Source organism: Aegilops tauschii, chromosome 5 (assembly GCF_002575655.3).
Source record: "Aegilops tauschii subsp. strangulata cultivar AL8/78 chromosome 5, Aet v6.0, whole genome shotgun sequence".
Lineage (NCBI taxonomy): Eukaryota > Viridiplantae > Streptophyta > Magnoliopsida > Poales > Poaceae > Aegilops > Aegilops tauschii.
Genome location: NC_053039.3, coordinates 210820891 through 210844026, shown reverse-complemented (window position 1 = coordinate 210844026; position 23136 = coordinate 210820891). Strand labels below are relative to the sequence as shown.

General features: G+C 45.6%; 2 protein-coding genes across 2 annotated transcripts; one reads left to right on the top strand and one right to left on the bottom strand.

Annotated features, from left to right (window-relative positions):
• The first annotated feature begins 424 nt into the window (after window positions 1-424).
• LOC109761022 (probable methyltransferase PMT25) lies at window positions 425-3737 on the top strand. Its single transcript, XM_073500114.1, has 3 exons — window positions 425-2807; window positions 2893-3165; window positions 3226-3737. Exons 1-3 carry the CDS (start codon window positions 439-441, stop codon window positions 3635-3637), a joined length of 3054 nt encoding a protein of 1017 aa, XP_073356215.1. The 5' UTR covers window positions 425-438; the 3' UTR covers window positions 3638-3737.
• A 186-nt stretch (window positions 3738-3923) lies between these two features.
• On the bottom strand, window positions 3924-10430 carry LOC109761023 (DEAD-box ATP-dependent RNA helicase 27). Its single transcript, XM_020319817.4, has 12 exons — window positions 9964-10430; window positions 9587-9772; window positions 9021-9206; window positions 6315-6398; window positions 6163-6204; window positions 5983-6072; window positions 5603-5902; window positions 5477-5515; window positions 5292-5396; window positions 5144-5212; window positions 4933-5058; window positions 3924-4372 (listed from the first exon to the last, which is right to left on the bottom strand). The coding sequence occupies exons 1-12, from the start codon at window positions 10294-10296 to the stop codon at window positions 4190-4192; spliced, it is 1743 nt and encodes a 580-aa protein (XP_020175406.1). The 5' UTR covers window positions 10297-10430; the 3' UTR covers window positions 3924-4189.
• Between the last annotated feature and the right edge of the window lie 12706 nt (window positions 10431-23136).

The window sequence follows — 23136 nt, the reverse complement described above, 5'->3', positions numbered from 1 at the left end:
AGAGCAAGGGACGAGGAGATGCATGCGTGCTTGCTTTGCATGGCCCCTTGCTTCTTGTTGGGAAATAGAAAGGGCTCCGGTAGATCCATTTCAAAGACTTTTATTTCATAATCCATCGCTACGTCTCCAAGCAAAGCGCGCACAAAGCTCGACATCGATCTGCAGCCGCGGTGGTGCACGTCTATATATCTAGTCTATCTTGCTGCCTGCCGGAACGAGGCACCCTTCTCGCTCGCCATCGAATTCGACGCCGGCCAGCACCGGAGCGGCCGATCCGGCGATCCATCGTGCCCGGTCATTGAGGTGCGTCGCCGTTCCAAGACATTTCATGTCGTTTCTTCACATTTGTCCGATCGTGCACGTTTAACTCTTGTTTCTTCACATGATAAGCCAGGCCTAGCGCATGAGCTAGCTGGAACAGGAGCTAGGAAAGGGAAGATGCCGTTGTTTGATCGAGATCGCTACCAGAGGCTGCCGCTGGACGTCGGCGGCGGTGGCGCCCGGCGGCCCGCGTCGTCCTGCGCCACGGCCACGATCGTCCTCTTCGTGGGGCTCTGCCTCGTCGCCGCGTGGATGATGGCGCCCACGAGCAACGTCCCGATGGGCGTCTCACCGGACAAGGCCGGGGAGGACACGGACGTCGGCTTGACCCGCAGCGTCGTCAAGGGTGGCGACGCCGACATTACACAGGCAACAGACAAGGCCGCCAAGGAGGACCACGACGGTCCGGCCGTGCAAACGACGGAGGTCGACCAGAGCGCAGAGAAGACGGATGCCGATGCCAGCAGCACCACCGCAGGCAAGCCCGACGGCGACACCGTAGCCGGGGTCGAGTCGCCGTCCAAGAACCTCACATCCTCTCACGACAGCGGCATGACGGAAGGCGGGGATGTGGCCAAGCCGGAGGAAGACCGCGACAAGAATGTCCAGAATAACACGGAGGAGGCGACGACCGACAAGAGCGCCGAGGATGCATCGACAGGCACGAACCAGAGCAGCGGCAACAACGCCGACCAGAACACGGAGGCGGCGACGACCGACAAGGGCGCCGAGGATGCGTCGACAGGCACGAACCAGAGCGGCGGCAACAACGCCGAGCAAAACACGGAGGAGGCAACGACCGACAAGAGCGCCGAGGATCCGTCGACAGGCACGAACCAGAGCGGCGGCAACAACGCCGAGCAGAACACGGAGGAGGCGACGACTGACAAGAGCGACGAGGATGTGTCAACAGGCACAAACCAGAGCGGCGGCAACAACGCCGAGCAGAACACGGAGGAGGCACCTAGAGACACGACGGACACCGGTGACCAGATTGATAAAAGCTCCGACACTACGGAGACCGGCGGCCAGGGCGAGAAGAACGTCGAGGCGGCGCCCACCGAGAAGAAGGGTGAGACAGAAGATAACATCACCAACAAGAACGCCGAAGAGACGCCGGCCTATGCAAAAGAAGCTGGCGACGACGGCACGGAGAAGAACCAGACAGCCTTCGACGACCGGACCGGCGACGATGCGGCCACCGGCGCTGCATCCAAGAACCAAACGTTCGTCGACAAGAAGGACACGCCCAGGAACCAGACAACTACAACGGTAGAGGACACACTCTCTGAAGAAGACGGGATGGTTCTAACGAACAGTAGTACCGCCAACCAAGGCGAAGAGAGGCCAGTGACGGAGCCGGTGACCGGCGGCGACACAGAAACGGCAGAGCTGCTGCCGAGCGGGCAGGCGGAGCTGCTCAACGAGACGACGACGGCTGAGCAGGACGTCACGTTCCCGACACAGGCGACGGAGTCGAGCGAGGAGAAGGCGCAGAACAGCAGGAAGGAGCACAAGAACAAAGGCAACGTGGTGGTCGTCGTCGGCGAGTCGTCCACGGAGGAGGCCTCGTACGTGTGGAAGCTGTGCAACACGAGCGCCGGCGCGGACTACATCCCGTGCCTGGACAACGAGGCGGCCATCAAGGGGCTCAAGAGCAACAAGCACTACGAGCACCGCGAGCGGCACTGCCCGTCCCCAGCGCCGTCATGCCTGGTGCCGCTGCCGGAGGGCTACCGGCAACCGATCCCGTGGCCGGAAAGCCGCGAGAGGATCTGGTACAACAACGTGCCGCACACCAAGCTGGCGCTGTACAAGGGGCACCAAAACTGGGTGAAGGTCTCCGACGACGGCGAGCACCTGGTGTTCCCGGGCGGCGGCACGCAGTTCCTGAACGGCGCGTCGCACTACATCGACGTGATCCAGGAGGCGCTCCCGGCGGTGGCGTGGGGGACGCGCAGCCGCGTGGCGCTTGACGTCGGCTGCGGCGTGGCAAGCTTGGGCGGGTACCTGTTCGACAAGGACGTGCTGGCCATGTCGTTTGCGCCCAAGGACGAGCACGAGGCGCAGGTGCAGTTCGCGCTGGAGCGCGGGATCCCGGCCATCTCGGCCGCGATGGGCACGAAGCGGCTCCCCTTCCCCGGCGGCGCCTACGACGTGGTGCACTGCGCGCGGTGCCGCGTGCCGTGGCACATCGAGGGAGGCAAGCTGCTGCTGGAGGCGAACCGGCTGCTCCGGCCCGGAGGGCTGTTCGTGTGGTCAGCGACGCCGGTGTACCGGAAGGACGCGGAGAACGTGGGGATCTGGCAAGCCATGGCTGCACTGACCAAGTCCATGTGCTGGGAGATGGTGACGAGGACGAGCGACACGGTGGACCAGACCGCCATGGTCATCTTCAAGAAGCCGTCCAGCAACGAGTGCTACAGCAAGAGGAGCCGGGCGGAGCCGCCGCTGTGCGAGGAGTCGGATGACCCCAACGCAGCATGGTACTACCAATCAAGGCCGCATGATGAGACTGTCTCTTGTTGAATCGCTTGCTCTCATGCTTGTTGCACTGTAATTGCATGGCAGGAACATAACGCTGCAGGCGTGCATGCACAGAGTGGCCACCGAGCCAGCGGCGCGAGGCTCGCGGTGGCCGGAGCAGTGGCCGGAGAGGCTGACGGCGGCGCCCTACTGGCTGAACGAGAGCCAGGTGGGCGTGTACGGCAAGCCCGCGGCGGATGACCTGGCGGCGGACACGAAGCACTGGAGGGAGGCGGTCAACAGCTCGTACCTGAGCGGCATGGGCATCGAGTGGAAGAACGTGAGGAACGTCATCGACATGCGATCCGTCTACGGCGGGTAAGCCCTTCCCTTTCCTTTCCTTGTGTTGAAGGAGGAGGACATGGCTTGATCGATCAGGTTGGCGGCGGCGCTGCGCGACATGAAGGTGTGGGTGATGAACATCGTGTCGGTGGAGTCGCCGGACACGCTGCCCATCATCTACGAGCGCGGGCTCTTGGGGATGTACCATGACTGGTGCGAGTCCCTGAGCACGTACCCGAGGTCGTACGATCTCGTCCACGCCGACCATCTCTTCTCCAAGCTCAAGTACAGGTGCAAGGTGAGGCTGGTGATGGCGGAGGTGGACCGGATCCTCAGGCCGGAGGGGAAGATGATCGTCCGTGACGACAGGGAGACGGCCGAGGAGGTGGAGAGAATCGCCAAATCTCTGCATTGGGAGGTCCGGATGGCCGTGTCAAACCAGGGGGAGAGGCTGCTCTGCTTCCACAAGACCATGTGGCGACCCACCCAAGTCCAACCACTGGGCTAGGAACACTACTACCAGTACTTTGCAAACACATGAGCATGGCAGCAATAACGAAAATAAGCCTAGGATTCTTCTTGTTCACAAGTTTTGTACTTGTACGACAAGGAAACTGTTAAGAACATTATCAGGTCTGAAACTCAACACTCGATTTGTATGGTAAAATATTTCACTAATGGCACTACAAAGTATCAACTCCAAAGAACATCTCCTTCCTTCAGGCAACAATAGTGATGGCTCATCATTACTGCATGAACAAAACTGAAGCAAACATCGGCTAAAACACTTGCGATAACAGGGACTGACTGACTGACTGACTCTTTTTGTTTCTCAATCATCCAGGCATTAAGCTAGTACGTAAAATTGCATTACACCCCAGTGCCATAGTATCAAGCTATCTAACAAAATCTTACAGAGCAAAGAAGAGCCTTCCAGACTCTGCCTAACATTAGAGTTTACCGCAAGAGACATCATAAAACACTCAAAGGCATGGTATCAATGCTTAACATTAGAGTTTACCATCATTACAGACCACTCAAAGGCTGGCTGGCTAGCCCTCTAGAATCTTGCAAACTGCCTGTTATCATCACCGCCCTTCCATCCATAAGGATTTGCGGCATTGATACCATGCCTCCTCGCCCCACCATCCACTTTCCTTGTCTTCCGACGTTTAGAAGCGCTGCTCTCCAAGTCGAGGTTCACTTTTGGAGGGTTCTTAAAACAGAATGATGCTGCTACAGCCTGCCGCCACATAACAAGCAATTAGATATGTCAATCAATTTTCCTGCCAAGTCCAAAACTCTAACCATACACGCAATTAACTCACTTCATGCTCATCAAACATAGACATTTATACAAGGTGACAACGACAAATATCAGCTACTTCCCAGCTCACTAACTTCTAAACTAAGCCAACGAAAAAAGAGATTCTGAAAGTGCCAAAGGTGGACAAAATAAAGCAAAATGCCACTAGCACAGAGAGGATAAGGAAGACTAGTGCACAGGTGCCTCTACTCGACAGCTGAAATATTTGGGAAATGCAATGACAGCAAGACAAATTTCCTCCCACATACTAACACGCGCAGTGGATTGTAAAGCAAAACAAAAACATACTCCCTCCGTCCGGAATTACTTGTCGCTGAAATGGATGTATCTTGATGTATTTTAGTTCTAGATACATCCATTTCCATCCATTACTGCGACAAGTAATTCCAGATGGAGGGAGTTGTATACAAGTAAGAACTGGTGGAGCACATGAACCAAATACTGAGTCTTCAGAAAGAACTTGACAGCAATTATACCTTCATATCAAGATCATGAACATTAAAAATGTCCTTCATGGCGTGTGAGTTGTATGCCAAGATGTAGGATCTGTAGGCTTCCTTAGCTGACTGGTTTAGGAAGTAATTCTCGACAACGATGTTCTCCTGCCCAACAACTCAGTTAAAAATTCTGGGCATACTTTTAAAAAATGGATTGGAATAATTTAATTATCACAAAAGATGCACTTACAAGATGTGATTGTAAATTTGGCACATTCTTATTATTGAACTCGTATTCTGTGAGAGAAATCTTGGCTGCCTGCAGACACCATTACATATGTAGTTTCTGTTAACTGTAGAGAGAGAGACAGACAGAGAGATCGTATAAAATTTATTACCTTCAGGTAAATAAGAAACTTCAGTTCTTGTGGCAACAAGAACAATAAGGCGCTTCCTTTGCCTTTTTCACCACGTGCAGTACGACCAACTCTGTGAATGTAATCCTGAAAGTCAAATTTGAATTGGTCAGTACAGTAAAAAGATAAGAGTAGAAAATGTAACTAGAACAGGTAACATCACAAACCTTTGGTTCATCTGGAGGGTCATATTGCACAATATAATCCTAAACAATGGCAATATCATTCAGTTATCAAGGGAAAAGAAGAATTCATTGCACTGGTTTCAATAAAATGTTAGTCAAAAACCTCACCACATCAGGAATATCAAGTCCACGTGCTGCCACATTAGTGCATAATAAGATGCCCTTTTCTGCCTTGCAGAAGTTAAAGAATGTTGTAGTTCGTTTCTGCTGTTTTTGTTTCCCATGGATATCTTCACACTCTATCTGGAGAAAATTTAGAAGCTCTGCATGGAACTTTACTGAGCTACATGATGAAAAGAACACCATGACCTTCTTAGACTGTTTCTTTTTTAGGAAAGCATACAGAACCAAAAACCTCTTGTCGCTAGGAATGACACAATAGCCCTGCTGTAAGCCTTCCACGGTAGCCTGTAGGAGCATCATTGTTATTTTTACTATAGATGTCCTCAATATAGAGAGATGAATGGTGTGGCAAATCATTTTCTTACATTTGATTTACCATCATCAACTGAGATATAAACAGGTTTTTCTTTCCTTTCTTCGTTTTTCTCAAATGACAACTTGGCAAAATCTTCAACCTGTGGATTAAAAATACCAGTAAATTCACGGAGATAGAAAAACATCAAGAATCAACTTAAAAGTTGGGACTTCAGGACAAATCCACCAACCTCTTTCGTTTGTGTCGCAGAAAAAAGAACTGTCTGCCGATTCTGTGCATCATTTATGGTGAATAAAAAGGAATAAATGGTTAAATGTAAAATAAAGTTGATAAACTTTGGTATCAAGTGAGAATTGTCAGACGGGCTCTATGAAAATATACCTGGGGAAGGCGTTTAAATATTTGTTTCATGTCTTCCTCAAAGTTCTGCTCAAGAATGCGATCAGCTTCATCAATTATAAGACACTACAAAAAATAATAGAGTGAGAGATGTCAGAGAGACAAATTAAGAGAGAAAGGGGTCAGGCTCTGCAATAATCACACAGCAATGGCACAACAAATCAAGCAGGCAAGCATTGCATATGCTTCAAATTAGCAGTCCACATTGCTAAAGTAAGGCCCCGTTCGGTTCGTAGGAAAACATAACATAGGAAGGAGAGAAAAAACAGAAACAGAAAAGGAATGCATGTGTGAAACGCTGGAACCAAAAGCACGGGATAGTTGTCAGACCGGGTGTTCGGTTGAGCATAGAAAAATCATAGGAAAGCACTGTACAAACAGTAGCCTTGAGGTATTTTTAAATTGAAGCAAGGCAGCTTTATCTCTGTCTCTCACCTAGCCACTTCACACATCCATCATTTTTTAATCCCCTGATGATACGGCCAGAGAGGCTCGCCTCGGTCTTCCGCCAAAAAATGAGCTCTAGGCGGATTTTTGGATTCCTTTGGAATTGTCACGGGAAGTGCATGTTTCCTCTGGTTTACTGTATGCGTTTCCTGCGTACCGAACGATGCGAAGGGAAATAAACCTCCATAAACAGTGTTCCTTCAAAATTCCTCCACAAATCCTATGAACCGAACAGGGCCTAAACAGCTGGCCTCGGACATAATCTTGTTGGTATGAATTACGCCTTCCGAGTAAACTGTGTTCCCCTGCTGCGTGTCAGTTAGGTCCAAGAGTCAAGTGTTTGGCATAGGTTCTAAAGACACACTCTCCTCTTAAGAGTCAGCCTCCATACATTGGACGCTCCGGCCTCTAATCTAAAAACCTCAGCATCACCTCACAGCTTGGAGGCAGACTCTATGTAATAAAATAACCAAGCAGTCCCAGCTGTCAGGTTGAGAAGGTTGGCAGACTTGGAGAATTATGCACAGGCTGAGAAGTATGTACTCCCTCCGTCCCATAATATAAGACATTTTTGCAAGCTAAAACAGCTTGCAAAAACATCTTATATTAGGGGACGGAGGGAGTATTTTTTTAATCATTTGGGTTCATCTAAGAGGTGACCTCAGCCTCTATACAGGGCCTGGTATAAAGGCAATGTTACCTCTAAAACACTGTAGGTGCCCTTATGCAAATCAGAGAGGTGCCAGGGCCCTTCATCTCCTTGCATTACCTCGACAATATAACCTACTGCTAGGATGCTCAACTAAATCCCTTTATTTGCTGACTATGGTTTTGATACCAACATGGATATACTCTTAAGCACATAGATACCCACTTAATTCCTACTGAGCTATAATAGCCTAATACACTAGCTTATAGGTTCTTAATTCAAAGATTGAAATTATTAAACTGATGGGGAACATATAGCATATATGATCTTCTTATACTCAAATGTATGTCAAGTAACTTTGGTTGAGATAGCTATTCTGCCCTATCTAAATGATCTTCACCACTCTCTCTCTCTCTACTCTTATATTGGCAAGAACAGATATTCGACACTTGTGATTTAGCTCCTTTATTAAAGTATTTATTTTCCTAATGCAAAATAATCCTATATTAGCTAGCCAGCACGGCTCCTCTCCTAAAACGAATCATTGGTCTTCGGCCTCCTACTTTCTACTCCCTCTCCTCTACCAGACTGCTACTTTGGTACCAGCTGCACATGTTTGTGTTTTATCTCTCTAATGCAGTCTGCTTTTGCCGTTCAGCAAGGCGTGGACCACAGATCCCGACTCTTTCTCTTCCTTGATGAGTAGCAACTTGTGCAGCTAGTTCAGTTCAGATTTTGATTTATATTTTCAGTTTCTTTTTGTATGGACAATGCATGTGGTGTTTAGAAGATGACTCTGTAAACTTCATAGAAGATGCTATTTTTCAAGAGTGACGCATACGCAACACAACCTAACCAAGGCATCTTAATAGAATAAGAAATGCCTAATCATAATGGTTAGTAGTTTCTGAATTATTTACTTGATACATGGAGGGATGAATACAGGTTTCTTCTTCCTTCAGGCCAGTCTAGCTTATTATGTTATCTCTTCAGTAGATATATTGCTCATCTACTTTTGGTACTGATGCCGTTTCCTTTTCCAATTTATGCGTCAGTTATGCAACCAGCTTCAGCAGCTCTGTGAGGCACATCTTGCAGCCACGACAGGCGTGCACGTGCAATGCAATAAATGAAAATCATATGTTAACTTGTCAGTTTAGAAATTGCAAATGGTGAACCCCAAGTGCACAAACAAAACAGATAATGCAAATTTCAGATGATATTACATACGCTGATATGCATTGTAAAAAATAAACATGTTACTCCCTTGGGGGCCACCATTGGTCTTCGGCCTCCTACTTTCTAGACAAATCTAAGATAAGTAATATGGATCGGAGGGAGTACTTTAGATGAGGTTAAAGTTATGACAATGTGCATTGATTTTTCTGTGGCATATACATTCCTGGATGTAATGGTTTAACCAAAAAAAGAGATGGGATTTTAAGGTCATGCATGAACAGAAGACACGAACACGATGATGAATTGATTTGTAACATTTCTGAGTAGCCTGAGATTTTGTTTTCTACACAAGTAAATTTGTAACAAATCTGCTCCGTTCCTTGACAGAAAGGCGGTGTATACTAGTTATTTACCTTTAGTCTTCTATATATGAAACCCTTGGTGTTTTGCAGATGGTCCAACAGCCTGCCTGGTGTAGCTACTAACAAATTGACCCCCTTTGCAAGCTGGTCAGCTTCAGTTCTCCGGCCATTACCACCAATTACATATCCGAGGGTTTGTGAGTGATACTTCATCAATTCCTTAGCAACATTTTGTGTCTGGACCAAAACAAAAATACGTGTGATTAAGAACAGTATAGTACAAAAGTGCAAGGCTTTCAAAAGTTGACTATGGTAATCTGTTCAGTCTCGCTGTCGAAGTAATTTTGGACTAAATGATTTGTCCATATTATTAAAAAGAATGAACAAAAGTACAAAAAAAATTCCACCAAAAAGCATATAGTAATCTAAAAAAATAGTACAGCAAACAACCATGTCCACTATATTTATAAGACCACTCTTTTTCAACAAAGTATAAGCCTATATCAGTTGGCCCATCGGATTTTGATCATTTTACTCATGGTCAGAGTTAGTGGTGCTTACACAGGTAAACTGAACTGCAACAACTGTAGTAGCATGATTTCTCTAGGTAACCATACCTGTATGGCAAGCTCCCTTGTAGGGCAAACCACAATAACTCCTGTGCCATTCCTCGGCGAGAAATGCAGGTTATAGAGAAGCTCAATCGCCGGTATGAGGAACGCAAGGGTCTTCCCTGAGCCAGTCTTGGCAGCTCCCATCACATCCCTTCCTTCCAACAGATGAGGTATCGACCGAGCTTGAATCTGCAAACACAAAAAGGAACAAGGAAATCATGTAGCCAGTCAACACATTTGCACAAAATTCAACATGTACTCCTACATAATACATATTTTTCTGAAACATACAGCACTTGTGTTCTATTACGAGCTTTCACGGAGACCAGAAAAAAAAAACGAGCCGCGAGTTAAGTTGAATGGTAAGTTCGGGCACGCACCTGGGCGAGGTGGGTGTAGTTCATCTCCCTGATGGCCTTGGCGGTGAGCTCGGAGATGGGGAGCTCCGAGAAGAGCATGCTGGTGAGGATTCCGGAGCCCTCCTTGTCCTTCTTCTTCTTTTTCTCCTTTCCCGTCTCCTGCGCCTCCTTGCCATGCTCATGTTGCTCGTCTCCTGCGTCCGACTGCTGCTGCGGCTGCGGCTGCTCCTCTTGGTTGAATTCCTCGGCAGCGGCGGTCTCGTGGACCGTCTCCTCCTGCTCGGAGTCCGACTCTGGCGGCGGGGCGGCGGGTTTCCGCTTCTTGGAGGATTTGGAGGACTTGGCGGGGCCCATGGTGGCTGCGGCGGCGATGGCAAGGGGAGGCTCGACTTCTAGGGTTTAATGGGTGGGGTCTTCGCGGCGGGAGGTTTTGTGGAGAAGGGAATGGCACGGTCGACTCGACTGGTTCTCGTTAGGTCTGAGTCGACGATATAAAGGTAACCGTCCGATACGGATTATATACGCACCCGATCGTTCGATCGCCCGGCAGTGCGTCCCCCTGGCCTCAGAGCCTTCTCGTGTACCGGGCCACGCCGTGGGCCACGGCACCGCGAGGAAATGGAGGCCTCTGGGCCTTCGGTCGACAGTGTAAGTTGCGTTCGTCCCTAAAAGTGAAGCGCAGCTAGACGCAGCGTTTTGGCTCTCGCGTGCATTTGCATCCGAGGTGACCAGTAAATTCGTTTAAAATAGTAAAAATATCATGTGCTAAATGCTCACGTGCCTGAAATCCGTGTCAAATTTTGTGAAGTTTGAACATTTCAGTAGCTCCCAGAAAAAAAACAAATTTTCAGTTGTAAGAAAGTTTATTGTTCACGTACTGTTTTGACGATTTTATTTTTTTTGCCATGAGCTCCTGAGATGTGCGAACAAGCTGAAATTTGGCACGAACATTACGCATTATAACATCTTCCACCTAAAAAATCAGAATTTTTAGTATTTTTTTGAATTTACTGTTCACCGGGTACAGATGAGCCCGGGCACCGAATTGTATTTCCTAGTGCAGTTTTGGTCCTCTAAAACAAAAGTGAGGCATAGATGTGTTTCCAAGTGAAGTATAGTTGTACTTCTTCAAAAAAGTGTGAAAGCCCACCAAAACTATGGGAAGCACAACCGTGCTTTAACAAAAGTGGTTTTTGAAGCACAGTTTAATATGGTTTTTGAAGCACAACCCTAGTACGGTTCTAGAGCACAAATTTTATTTGAAAAAAAATCATTGAAACATGTTAACATGGGATCTACTTTTGAAGATCTCGACATAAGAAACGCAATAGTGCAAACTGATCGTGACTTGGAGGCGCGGTTTGAGAGATAAATCGTTTAAAAAAACGAATCTAAGAAGAAAAAACACAAACAAACAACTTTCCATCCTCCAATTCATTGGGTGCGAAAGCCCACCAAAACTCTCTGGCTGCACAAGTGGCGCGCATGTGATGCATCACTTGCCATCACCAGAGAAGATGCTTGACAGGCACCATTATCAAGCCCAGGTCCGTCGTCCCAGGGTACCCTGGTTCCCATTGGGCCGACAGTTGTCGTCATAGTAGGTGCAATTGTGGAAGGAAAATCGTCTCAACTCTTATGATTTGCACCACAAAATCCTACCAAGTATTAGGTGTATAATCAACGATATTCATCCGACCAAATATGCAACTTCTTTCATGTGTCATGGGGCAAATGTATATGTCGTGGCAAGCCTTAAATCATCCCAAGTACTAAGTGTATAATCATGGATATAGACCATAATATTCACTCCACCAAAAGATCAGGTGATAGGTGTATTCAATCCACCAAAGAGACACATAAGCAGCTGGCTTAGGGCATCTCCAACGCGGTGACGCAAAATGCCCGCAAACGTCCGGATCGACACGTCTGGACCTTTTCTGCCATCCAACGTGGTTTTGCATACGTCCGCGGACGCATCCCCGAGCGCCGCCCGCACCGCATTCAATGTCGGCTCATAGAGACGCAACTAGAGTAGGCAACGAGACAACTTCCTAATGCATGAATCCGGCTGCCTGTCCGTCCGTCAGCCCGACATTGAACAGGCAAGACGGTCGAGTAACCCACTCCGGGTGCCGCATTCAGACCGGCGCTTCGCCTGGCTGGCGCCCAATATATAAAGCACTATCGCACACGGCTAAAACTGTACCACTCCACTTCCCGCACTCCGCCGTTCACGACCACCGGCAAACCTCCACTCCCATTCGTCCTCTGCTCACAACCTTCTTCCGACGTAATGATGATGATCGACAGTGAGTTTGTTTTCCTAAATATGGGAGCAACTCTCACCACCTGCCAGTGAGATGTGGGAGCAACTCTCATCGGCGCAGAAGCATGAGATGGTGGCCCTTGCGAACTGCTGGCAGGCCCAGTGTGCACGACACATACATGTCAGACTGCCGGCAAGTTTGCATCATGTTTTCCTACTGTTATTTATAGTATTTTCATTCAATATAACACTTTGTGGAGTAATTCTAATGTCTTTTCTCTTATAATATGCAAGGTTTACACAAAGAGGGAGAATACCGGCAGCTGGAATTCTGGACCTAAAAAAGCTATGTTAGAGATACCTATTCTGCACATCTCCAAATGAGCTGAAATTTTACAGAGATTTATTTTGGAATATATAAAAAATATTGAAGAAAAGAAATACCAGAGGGGGCCACCCAGGTGCCCACTAGGCACTAGGGGGCGCCTAGCCCCCCTGGCGCGCTTGGTGGGTAGTGGGGCCCCTGGCCATCCTCCGGTGCCCATCTTCTGGTATATAAGGGTTTTTGCCTAGAAAAAATAATGGGAGGACTTTCGGGACGGAGCGCCACCGTCTCGAGGTGGAACTTGGGCAGGAGCACTTTTGCTCTCCGACGGAGTGATTCCGCCGGGGATACTTCCCTCCGGGAGGGGGAAATCGAAGCATTCGTCATCACCAACGACCATCTCATCGTGGGAGGGTCAACCTTCATCAACATCATCATCTCATCTCAAAACCCTAGTTCATCTCTGTAACACCCACGATGCGGCTATATCTCCCACGTGTCGAGGCACAACTTAGAGGCATAACCGCATTGTGGTTTTGTCGCAAGAAGGGTCATCTTCACACAATCCCACGTAATGAACAAGAATGGGATAAAGAGTTGGCTTACAATCGCCACTTCACACAATACATAAATAAATCATACATCAATCAGAGTACACACATAGGTCCGACTACGGAACCAAAAGAAAAGAAGACAACCCAACTGCCATATTACCATGTTTGCTTTGTGCCCCATGCATATGATGATACTATGATCTTGCTTTGTGTTCGTGCTTGCGATATGTCACGTGCATTGTCTATGCCTATTATTTTCTCACATGACATGATTGCCATGATTTCCTCTAGTATGTTGCATCTTCGCACTACTAGCTTGCATGACTTGATTACTATGATTGCTTGCCTTGTTGCATCACCGATGATTCATACATTCTCATTTCACGCGGTTGATGACAACCATTACCATGCTTTGCACATGATTGTTATTGCTTCTTGTCATATCTCTCCATATGTTGCCTCTCTCATGCTAGATGACTTGCCATGTATTGAGTGCAACAATGATTATAGTCTTGCTCATGAGTTTGCCCCCATAGCATTCTCACATATTTTTGGAGATTTTGACATATTTCTTATGAAGCATGCTTGTCTTACCTCTTTGCACCATATACCTCGTGCCATGAATATAGCCATTGTTGCATCATATTATTCATGCACTTGTGCTCCTAATGGTTATGTGCAAGAGAAGAGAACCATCATGATGGATGATGTGTTTATTTACCATGCGCATACATTCTTTGCTTTCTTTTGTGCATGTGTAGGATACTTGGACTTTGTGTCGACTTCCGCTTCATGTGAGTTGACCATTCGAGCTCTTGAGAGCGAGCCTCATCCATTCTACCACGACTCGTTTCTACACCACCTTTCCTACCACTTCGGCATTGTGAAGAATGCACAAGGACACGCCTTCAAGGTGACATCTTTCTTGAGCATGGATATTGTAGATCATACTACTTGTGTTGCTTGCACCATGAGACTTATTGGTCATCTTGGACCACTTGATTGCGCACATGTTAGAGATCTTGCTTTTACTTGCCACTTACACATTTCCATGCATCATGATATATATGCCTTGTGTGTTGCATCCATTTCTTGGATTAATTGCTCCTCGCACATGTTTGGTTGCAACAATGTCATTCCTTCACATATGCCATGTCCCATTGCTTGTCACATGATTGACTTGATTGCCTCACTAATGATGAACAATTGCTCTTTCTATTGTGTTGAGTGCCATACTATCTTCACTACACCTTATGCACATTATGCTTGGATTGTCTTGCATTTGACCCATGTGTTTAGACACTTCACTTCATTTGGTGTTGTGAATGATTCTTATGCCTTCCATAGACCTTTCATTGAGCAATTTGTGAATGCTTGCTATGAACTTGAGGTAGATGCTTATTATCTTGACACACATATTTGCATCACTACCTCACATTTACATGCTTGTCCCCAAGATATCTTTGCTTGTGCTCAAATTATGTGCTTACATGCCATGTCACAATCCTTTGTCAAACCATATGCTTTGCATGATGATGACACTTGTTGGGTGTATCACCACTTGAATGCTTGGTTATGCACTAACGCTAACCACATTTGTTTTCCAAGTGTTTGTTGTCTTTGCTCCTTTTGAAGGAATCACACGACGGTGCGACATTGGAGAGTGCCCATTGCGAGCTTGAAGATGATGAGTACTTGGTGAACGTCCACTTCTACACGGTGAAGCCGTCTCTTTCCCATGGTGATTTGGTTTTCGATCCGAGGTCGGATCTTTCCCAAGGGAGGGGAGATGATGCGGAGCATCCTACGGACATCACCATGTCAAGAGTCCATTTGGCAAGTGACACGTGCGACCTCTACTTCACATACACAAAGGTGAATCATCTCCTTTACACGTGCTCACTTGACCCCTTCGAGGATGGTATACTACTTGACACCCCTCTTGTGTGCATGCATAGGTATTGTCGGAACGCTATGGACGACGAGGAGGAGTGCAAGCGCCAAGGAACACCTACACCATCCGCGAGGGAAGCATGGAAGAGAAGACGGAAGAAACGGAGCTGCTACAAGCTACAGCCACCGGACGTCCGGACGCCACCGGACATCCGGTACCTGATGCAGCCCAGACGGCCAGAAGAACTCCAGGCGACGAGTGCTACAGTGGCCGGACGACCGAAGAACACCGGACGTCCGACAAATCCCAGCGGCCGGACGCCCGACGTCTCCGTAAATGCGGTGCCACTTCAACAGAACGTAATTAGCGGCAGTCCGAGCCCTACCGGACGTCCGGACCTCCGCGAGCGACCGGACGACCGGTAAGGACCGGACGTCCGCTGCCTGTGTGCGCAGCCGCGGGCCTTTGGCCTTGTATCCCTTCCCACTTACCCTTTCGCCCACTTAGACTATAAATACCCCCTACCTCCTCCTAGCTCGAGTTAGCAAAGTTATAGCTCATTTGATAGAGAGCTTTGCTCCTTGTACCACTCTACTCTTGAGAGAGAGAGAGACTACTACTCCTTATGGAGGCCAAGACCTCCATCTAGGAGAAGATCCTGCGGGATATATCATCAAGACCCCCTCTTGGGCGGCCCCCTTCAAGACCTCCTCATGGAGATGAACTCTACCTTGTATCTTTCCCTTTGTTGTTCATGTACCTTGTGGATCTTGTGTGTTTGATTGTCTAGTGGATGTGTGATTGGACTTGTTCTTGAGTGTTTCCCCTTGTGATTTCTCTCCCTTCTTCCCCGTGTTCGTCGTGTTCTTCGAGGGATCTCGCTCCTTTCGTGAAAGATCGGCCGCATGGAGTTCCACTCCACATCAATGTTCATGATCAAGTTGCTTAAAATTCATAATATCGTTTCTAAGAGAGATGATCCTAGCGGGAGGAAAATACTTAGAGATAAAAGCATCTTTGCACTTATTCCAAGAATCAATACTATTTTTAGGCAAAGACGAAAACCAAGCTTTAGCACGATCTCTAAGCGAAAAAGGAAATAGCTTTAATTTAACAATATCATTGTCAACATCTTTCTTCTTTTGCATATCACATAAATCAACGAAGCTATTTAGATGAGTAGCGACATCTTCACTAGGACGGCCGGCGAATTGATCTTTCATGACAAGATTCAAAAAAGCAGCATTGATTTCACAAGATTCAGTATCGGTAAGAGGAGCAATCGGAGTGCTAAGGAAATCATTATTGTTGGTATTGGTAAAGTCACATAATTTGGTATTATCTTGAGCCATCGTGACAAACAAGCAGTCCAACACACGAGCAAACAAAAAGCAAGCGAAAAAGAGGCGAACGAAAAAGAGAGGGCGAATAAAACGGCAAGGGTGAAGTGGGGGAGAGGAAAACGAGAGGCAAATGGCAAATAATGTAATGCGGGAGATAAGGGTTTGTGATGGGTACTTGGTATATTGACTTTTGCGTAGACCTCCCCGGCAACGGCGCCAGAAATCCTTCTTGCTACCTCTTGAGCACTGCGTTGGTTTTCCCTTGAAGAGGAAAGGGTGATGCAGCAAAGTAGCGTAAGTATTTCCCTCAGTTTTTGAGAACCAAGGTATCAATCCAGTAGGAGGCTACGCGCGAGTCCCTCGCACCTACAGAAAACAAATAAATCCTCGCAACCAACACGATAAGGGGTTGTCAATCCCTTCACGGTCACTTACGAGAGTGAGATCTGATAGATATGATAGGATAATATTTTTGGTATTTCTGTGATAAAGATGCAAAGTAAAATAAAAGCAAAGTAAAAGCAAAGGAAATAAATAAGTGTTGGAAGATTAATATGATGAAGATAGACCCGGGGGCCATAGGTTTCACTAGTGGCTTCTCTCGAGAGCATAAGTATTTTACGGTGGGTGAACGAATTACTGTTGAGCAATTGATAGAACTGAGCATAGTTATGAGAATATCTAGGTATGATCATGTATATAGGCATCACGTCCGAGACAAGTAGACCGACTCCTGCCTGCATCTACTACTATTACTCCACTCATCGACCACTATCCAGCATGCATCTAGAGTATTAAGTTCATAAAAACAGAGTAACGCCTTAAGCAAGATGACATGATGTAGAGGGATAAATTCATGCAATATGATAAAAAACCCATCTTGTTATCCTCGATGGCAACAATACAATACGTGCCTTGCTACCCCTACTGTCACTGGGAAAGGACACCGCAAGATTGAACCCAAAGCTAAGCACTTCTCCCATTGCAAGAAAGATAAATCTAGTAGGCCAAACCAAACTGACAACCAATCATACATAAAATAATTCAAAGAAGATTCAAATATTGTTCATAGATAAACTTGACCATAAACCCACAATTCATCGGTCTCAACAAACACACCGCAAAAGAATATTACATCGAATAGATCTCCACGAGAGAGGGGGAGAACATTGTATTGAGATCCAAAAAGAGAGAAGAAGCCATCTAGCTACTAACTATGGACCCGAAGGTCTGAAGTAAACTACTCACACTTCATCGGAGAGGCTATGGTGTTGATGTAGAAGCCCTTCGTGATGGATGCCCCCTCCGGTGGAGCTCCGGAACAGGCCCCAAGATGGGATCTCGTGGGTACAGAAGGTTGCGGCAGTGGAATTAGGTTTTTGGCTCCGTATCTGATCGTTTGGGTGTACGTAGGTATATATAGGAGGAAGGAGTACGTCGGTGGAGCAACAGGGGGCCCACGAGGGTGGAGGGCGCGCCCTAGGGGGTAGGCGCGCCCCCTACCTCGTGGCCTCCTCCTTTGTTTCTTGACGTAGGGTCCAAGTCTCCTGGATCATATTCTTCCTAAAAATCACGTTCCCGAAGGTTTCATTCCGTTTGGACTCCGTTTGATATTCCTTTTCTGCGAAACTCTGAAATAGGCAAAAAAAACAGCAATTCTGGGTTGGGCCTCCGGTTAATAGGTTAGTCCCAAAAATAATATAAAAGTGAATAATAAAGCCCAATAATGTCCAAAAGAGTAGATAATATAGCATGGAGCAATGAAAAATTATAGATACGTTGGAGACGTATCATTGAGCACCATGTTTAAGTAGAGATTACAACGGGTAAAAGAGGGGTTACACCGCTGCATAGAGGGGGGAAGAGTTGGTGATGATGGCGGTGAAGTTGTTGATGAGGATTGCGGTGATGATGATGGCCCCGGCGGCGTTCCGGCGCCACCGGATGAGAAGGGGAGAGGGGCCCTCTTCTTCTTCTTCTTCCTTGACCTTCTCCCTAGATGGGAGAAGGGTTTCCCCTCTGGTCCTTGGTCTCCATGGCATGGGAGGGGCGAGAGCCCCTCCGAGATTGGATCTGTCTCTCTGTCTCTCTCTGTTTCTGCGCTCTGGGATTCTGCCCTTTCACCGTTTCTTATATATCCGGAGATCCGTAACTCCGATTGGATTGAAACCTTCGCCCTGATTTTTCTCCGAAAATTAGCTTTCTTGTGGCCAAAGAAGAGCAGCAACCGCCTTACGGGGGGCCCACAAGGGTCAGGGGCATGCCCAGGGGGGCAGGCGCGCCCCCTGCCTCATGGCCCCCTCGGGCACCTTCTCGCGTTGATTCTTCTTCCCATATTTCACAAATATTCCAAAAATATTCTCCGTCCATTTTTATCCCGTTTGGACTCCGTTTGATATGGGGTTTCTGCGAAACAAAAATATGCAACAAACAGGAACTGGCACTGGGCACTGGATCAATATGTTAGTCCCAAAAATAGTATAAAAAGTTGCCAAAAGTATATGAAAGTTGTATAATATTGGCATGGAACAATCAAAAATTATAGATACGATGGAGACGTGTCAGCATCCCCAAGCTTAATTCTTGCTCGTCCTCGAGTAGGTAAATGATAAAAAAGATAATTTTTTATGTGGAATGCTACCTAGCATAATCTTGATCATGTAATCTAATGATGGCATGAATATGAAGACATGAGTGATTCGAAGCAATAGTCTATCTTTTTACATTAAGACAATAATACTTCAAGCATACTAATAAAGCAGTCATATCTTTTCAAAATAACATGGCCAAAGAAAGTTATGCCTACAAAATCATATGGTCTGGCTATGCTCCATCTTCACCACACAAAATATTCACATCATGCACAACCCCCATGACAAGCCAAGCAATTGTTTCATACTTTTGACGTTCTCAAACCTTTTCAACTTTCACGCAATACATGAGCGTGAGCCATGGACATAGCACTATAGGTGGAATAGAATATGATGATGGAGGTTGTGTGGAGAAGACAAAAAGGAGAAAGTCTCACACCGGCGCGGCTAATCAATGGGCTATGGAGATGCCCATCAATTGATGTTAATGTGAGGAGTAGGGATTGCCATGCAACGGATGCACTAAGAGCTATAAGTGTATGAAAGCTGAAAGTGGAAACTAAGTGGGTGTGCATCCAACTTGCTTGCTCGTGAAGACCTCTGGTATTTGAGGAAGCGCATCATCGGCATATACAAGCCAAGTTCTATAATGAAAATTCCCACTACTATATGAAAGTGATAACTCAAGAGACTATCTATATGAAGAACATGTTGCTACTCTGAAGCACAAGTGTGGTAAAAGGATAGTAACATTGTCCCTTCTCTCTTTTCTCTCATTTTTTTCTCTTTTTTTGGTGGGCTTCTTTGGCCTCTTTTTATTTGGGCTTCTTTGGCCTCTTTTATTTTGATAACCTCACCTGGGACAATGTTCTAATAATGATGATCATCACACTTTTATTTACTTACAACTCAATACTAGAATAAAGATATGACTCTATATGAACGCCTCCGGCGGTGTACCGAGATGTGCAATGATCTAGCGTAGCTAAGATATCACAAAACGGACAAGCCATGAAAATATCATGCTAGCTGTCTTACGATCATGCAAAGCAATATGACAATGAATTCTCAAGTCATGTATATGACGATGATGGAAGTTGCATGGCAATATATCTCGGAATGGCTATGAAAATGCCATGATAGGTAGGTATGGTGCCTGTTTTGACAAAGATAGAAGGAGGCTTATGTGTGATAGAGTGTATCATATCACGGGGTTTGGATGCATCGGCGAGGTTGGCACCAACTCTCGAGGTGAGAAAGGGCAATGCACGGTACCGAAGAGGCTAGCAATGATGGAAGGGTGAGAGTGCGTATAATCCATGGACTCAACATTAGTCATAAAGAACTCACATACTTATTGCAAAAGTCTATTAGCTATCGAAATAAAGTACTACACGCATGCTCCTAGGGGGATAGATTGGTAGGAAAAGACCATCGCTCGTCCCCGACCGCCACTCATAAGGAAGACAATCAATAAATAAATCATGCTCCGACTTCATCACATAACGGTTCACCATACGTGCATGCTACGGGAATCACAAACTTCAACACAAGTATTTCTACAATCCACAACTACCCACTAGCATGACTCTAATATCACCATCTTTATATCGCAAAACTATTGCAAGGAATCAAACATATCATATTCAGTGATTTACAAGTTTTATGTAGGATTTTATGACTAACCATGTGAATGACCAGTTCCTGTCATCTCTCTAAATAGATATAAGTGAAGCAAGAGAGTTTAATTCTTTCTACAAAAGATATGCCCACGCTCTAACAAATATAAGTGAAGCAAAAGAGCATTCCACAAATGGCGATTTTCTATGTGAAGAGAAACAGGCAATCCAAACTTCAAATGATGTAAGTGAAGCACATGAAGCATTCTATAAAGCCATACTCAAAAGATATAAGTGAAGCACAAAGAGCATTCTATAAATCAACCAAGGACTATCTCATACCGGCATGGTGCATCAAAGAAAAGTGAAAATAAATAAATGCAAAAGACGCTCCAATATTTGCACATATCGCATGAACGAAATGAATCCGAAAACATACCGATACTTGTTGAAGAAAGATGGGATGCCTTCCGGGGCATCCCCAAGCTTAGACGCTTGAGTCTCCTTGAATATTTACTTGGGGTGCCTTGGGCATTCCCAAGCCTGAGCTCTTGTCTCTCCTCCTTCTCCTCATATCGATACCTCCTCGATCTTTGAACACTTCATCCACACAAAACTCAACAAAGAGCTCGGTAAGATCCGTTAGTATAATAAAGCAAATCACTACTCTAAGTACTGTTGCAAACCAATTCATATTTTGTTTTTTCATTATATCTACTGTAATATAACTTTTCCATGGCTTAATCCACTGATAGGAATCGATAGTTTCATCAAAACAAGCAAACTATGCATCAAAAACAGAATCTGTCTTAAACAGGACAGTCTGTAGTAATATGAACATTCACCATACTTTCTGGTACTCCAAATATTCTGCAAAAATTAGGAAAAATAAAAAAATTGTATAGAAAGACAGTGCAAAAAGTTTCAGAACCATTTGACATTCCAGTAAAAAATATAAAATCGCGCACTACAGCCAAAGTTTCTGTCCTGCACCGCACAAACCAACAAGCATTGTAAACATCCTAAAGGCAAACCTTGGCACATTATTTTTATAATACAATGGAATTGTACAAGGGGATAATTATTTTTGTTGAAAAGTTCCTCTAATCAAGATTCACAAAGTTTCCGTGAGCATGAACAAAGTTCAAGGAGCTCCCCCACTTCAACAATGCTTGTCTCTCTCACTTTCAATTTCCTTTTTGAAAAAAGTTTTGGGTTCCCCTCTTTATTTTTTTGTTTCTAAACTATATGAAAGAACTCAATAGAAATAAATGACTCTCTAAAACTTCCGGGTTCTCTCCCTGGCAGCGCTTTCTTTAAAGCCATTAAGCTAGGCATATAGTGCTCAAGTAATGAATCCACCCGGATCCCAAGGTATATCAAAGCCAATTTTAGTTAACAATGATTTGTGATTTAGTAGTGAGCACAAAGTAACATATATCATGCAACAACGAAGTCTAACTCTCTTCCTATGCATCGGCATGTCATAAAAGAACAATTCATGCACACAAAGTAAAGGCCAATGCATAGTATAAACAGTTTCTTGCAATTTTTTCGTGTTGGAAACATAAAGAGGCGGATATTTAGTTCTTCTCTCATAATAATTGCAAGTAGGAGCAGCAAGCACATGCATATTATATCTATCAAAATCATCATGTGTAATAGTAAAACGCAACCCATCAATATAATCCTTAATAAGGGCCAACTTCTCCGATATAGTGTAGTCGGGAGAATTCAAAAAGATAATAGGACTATCATGCGTGGGTGCAATAGCAACAATTTAATGTTTAACATAAGGAACTATAGCAAGTTCATCTCCATAAGTATAATTCATATTGGCATCTTGGCCACAAGCATAGCGAGCATCATCAAAAAGGGATATTTCAAAAGAATCAACGAGATCATAACAATTATCATAGCATTCATCCTTCGGTAAGCACGAAGGGAAATTAAACAATGTATGAGTTGAAGAGTTACTCTCATTACAACGTGGGCACGGGTGATCAATCCGCTCTTCCTCCTTTTGTCTTCGCTCTCCTCCTCATCTTTTTCATCCAATGAGCTCACAATGTCATTAATTCCTTCTTCCATAGACTCCGGCAAAATATTAGTCTCTTCTTGGACAACGGAGACTTTCTCAATAAACGCATCAATATCGGCATTGTATTCATAATTCTCATAGCAATATTTAAGGATAGCTAAATTTTCAGGTCTGTAAACTGAACCATCAAAATCTTCAAACTCTTTAAACAAAGATTCAATTTCACATGCACCCTTAAAAGCAACAAATTCTTCTATTCGTTCCACATCATAGTAATCATATATACCTCTAGCATAAGAAGCCAAGGTTTCATTATCATTAAATTTGCATGAAAAGGGAAGGTGTGGAGCCTTCATCCTAGAGCAACAAGTATAATCATATCTCAAGCATAGTTGCCTAGCATACCACTTCAACATATAAATTTGATCCCATAATAGTTTCCCTTTTTGAGTCAAGCGACAATCCCTAAGGTATTCACGTCGATCCAACGTGTCTCCCATTACAAAATTGAATGGGGTTTTCTCGGGACTATCAAAGTAGTACATAATATCTTTCACA

Bases quoted from the DNA above. Each gene is read 5' to 3' on its own strand.
- LOC109761023 (XM_020319817.4), bottom strand. From the start codon at position 10,296: ATGGGCCCCGCCAAGTCCTCCAAATCCTCCAAGAAGCGGAAACCCGCC. The intron at 5,059-5,143 runs GTAAGTGCATCT...GTTGTTGGGCAG, and splicing joins CAAATTTACAATCACATCTT to GAGAACATCGTTGTCGAGAA. The intron at 4,373-4,932 runs GTATAATTGCTG...ATGTGGCGGCAG, and splicing joins TTCATGATCTTGATATGAAG to GCTGTAGCAGCATCATTCTG.
- LOC109761022 (XM_073500114.1), top strand. From the start codon at position 439: ATGCCGTTGTTTGATCGAGATCGCTACCAGAGGCTGCCGCTGGACGTC. The intron at 2,808-2,892 runs GTACTACCAATC...ATTGCATGGCAG, and splicing joins GATGACCCCAACGCAGCATG to GAACATAACGCTGCAGGCGT. The intron at 3,166-3,225 runs GTAAGCCCTTCC...TTGATCGATCAG, and splicing joins ATGCGATCCGTCTACGGCGG to GTTGGCGGCGGCGCTGCGCG.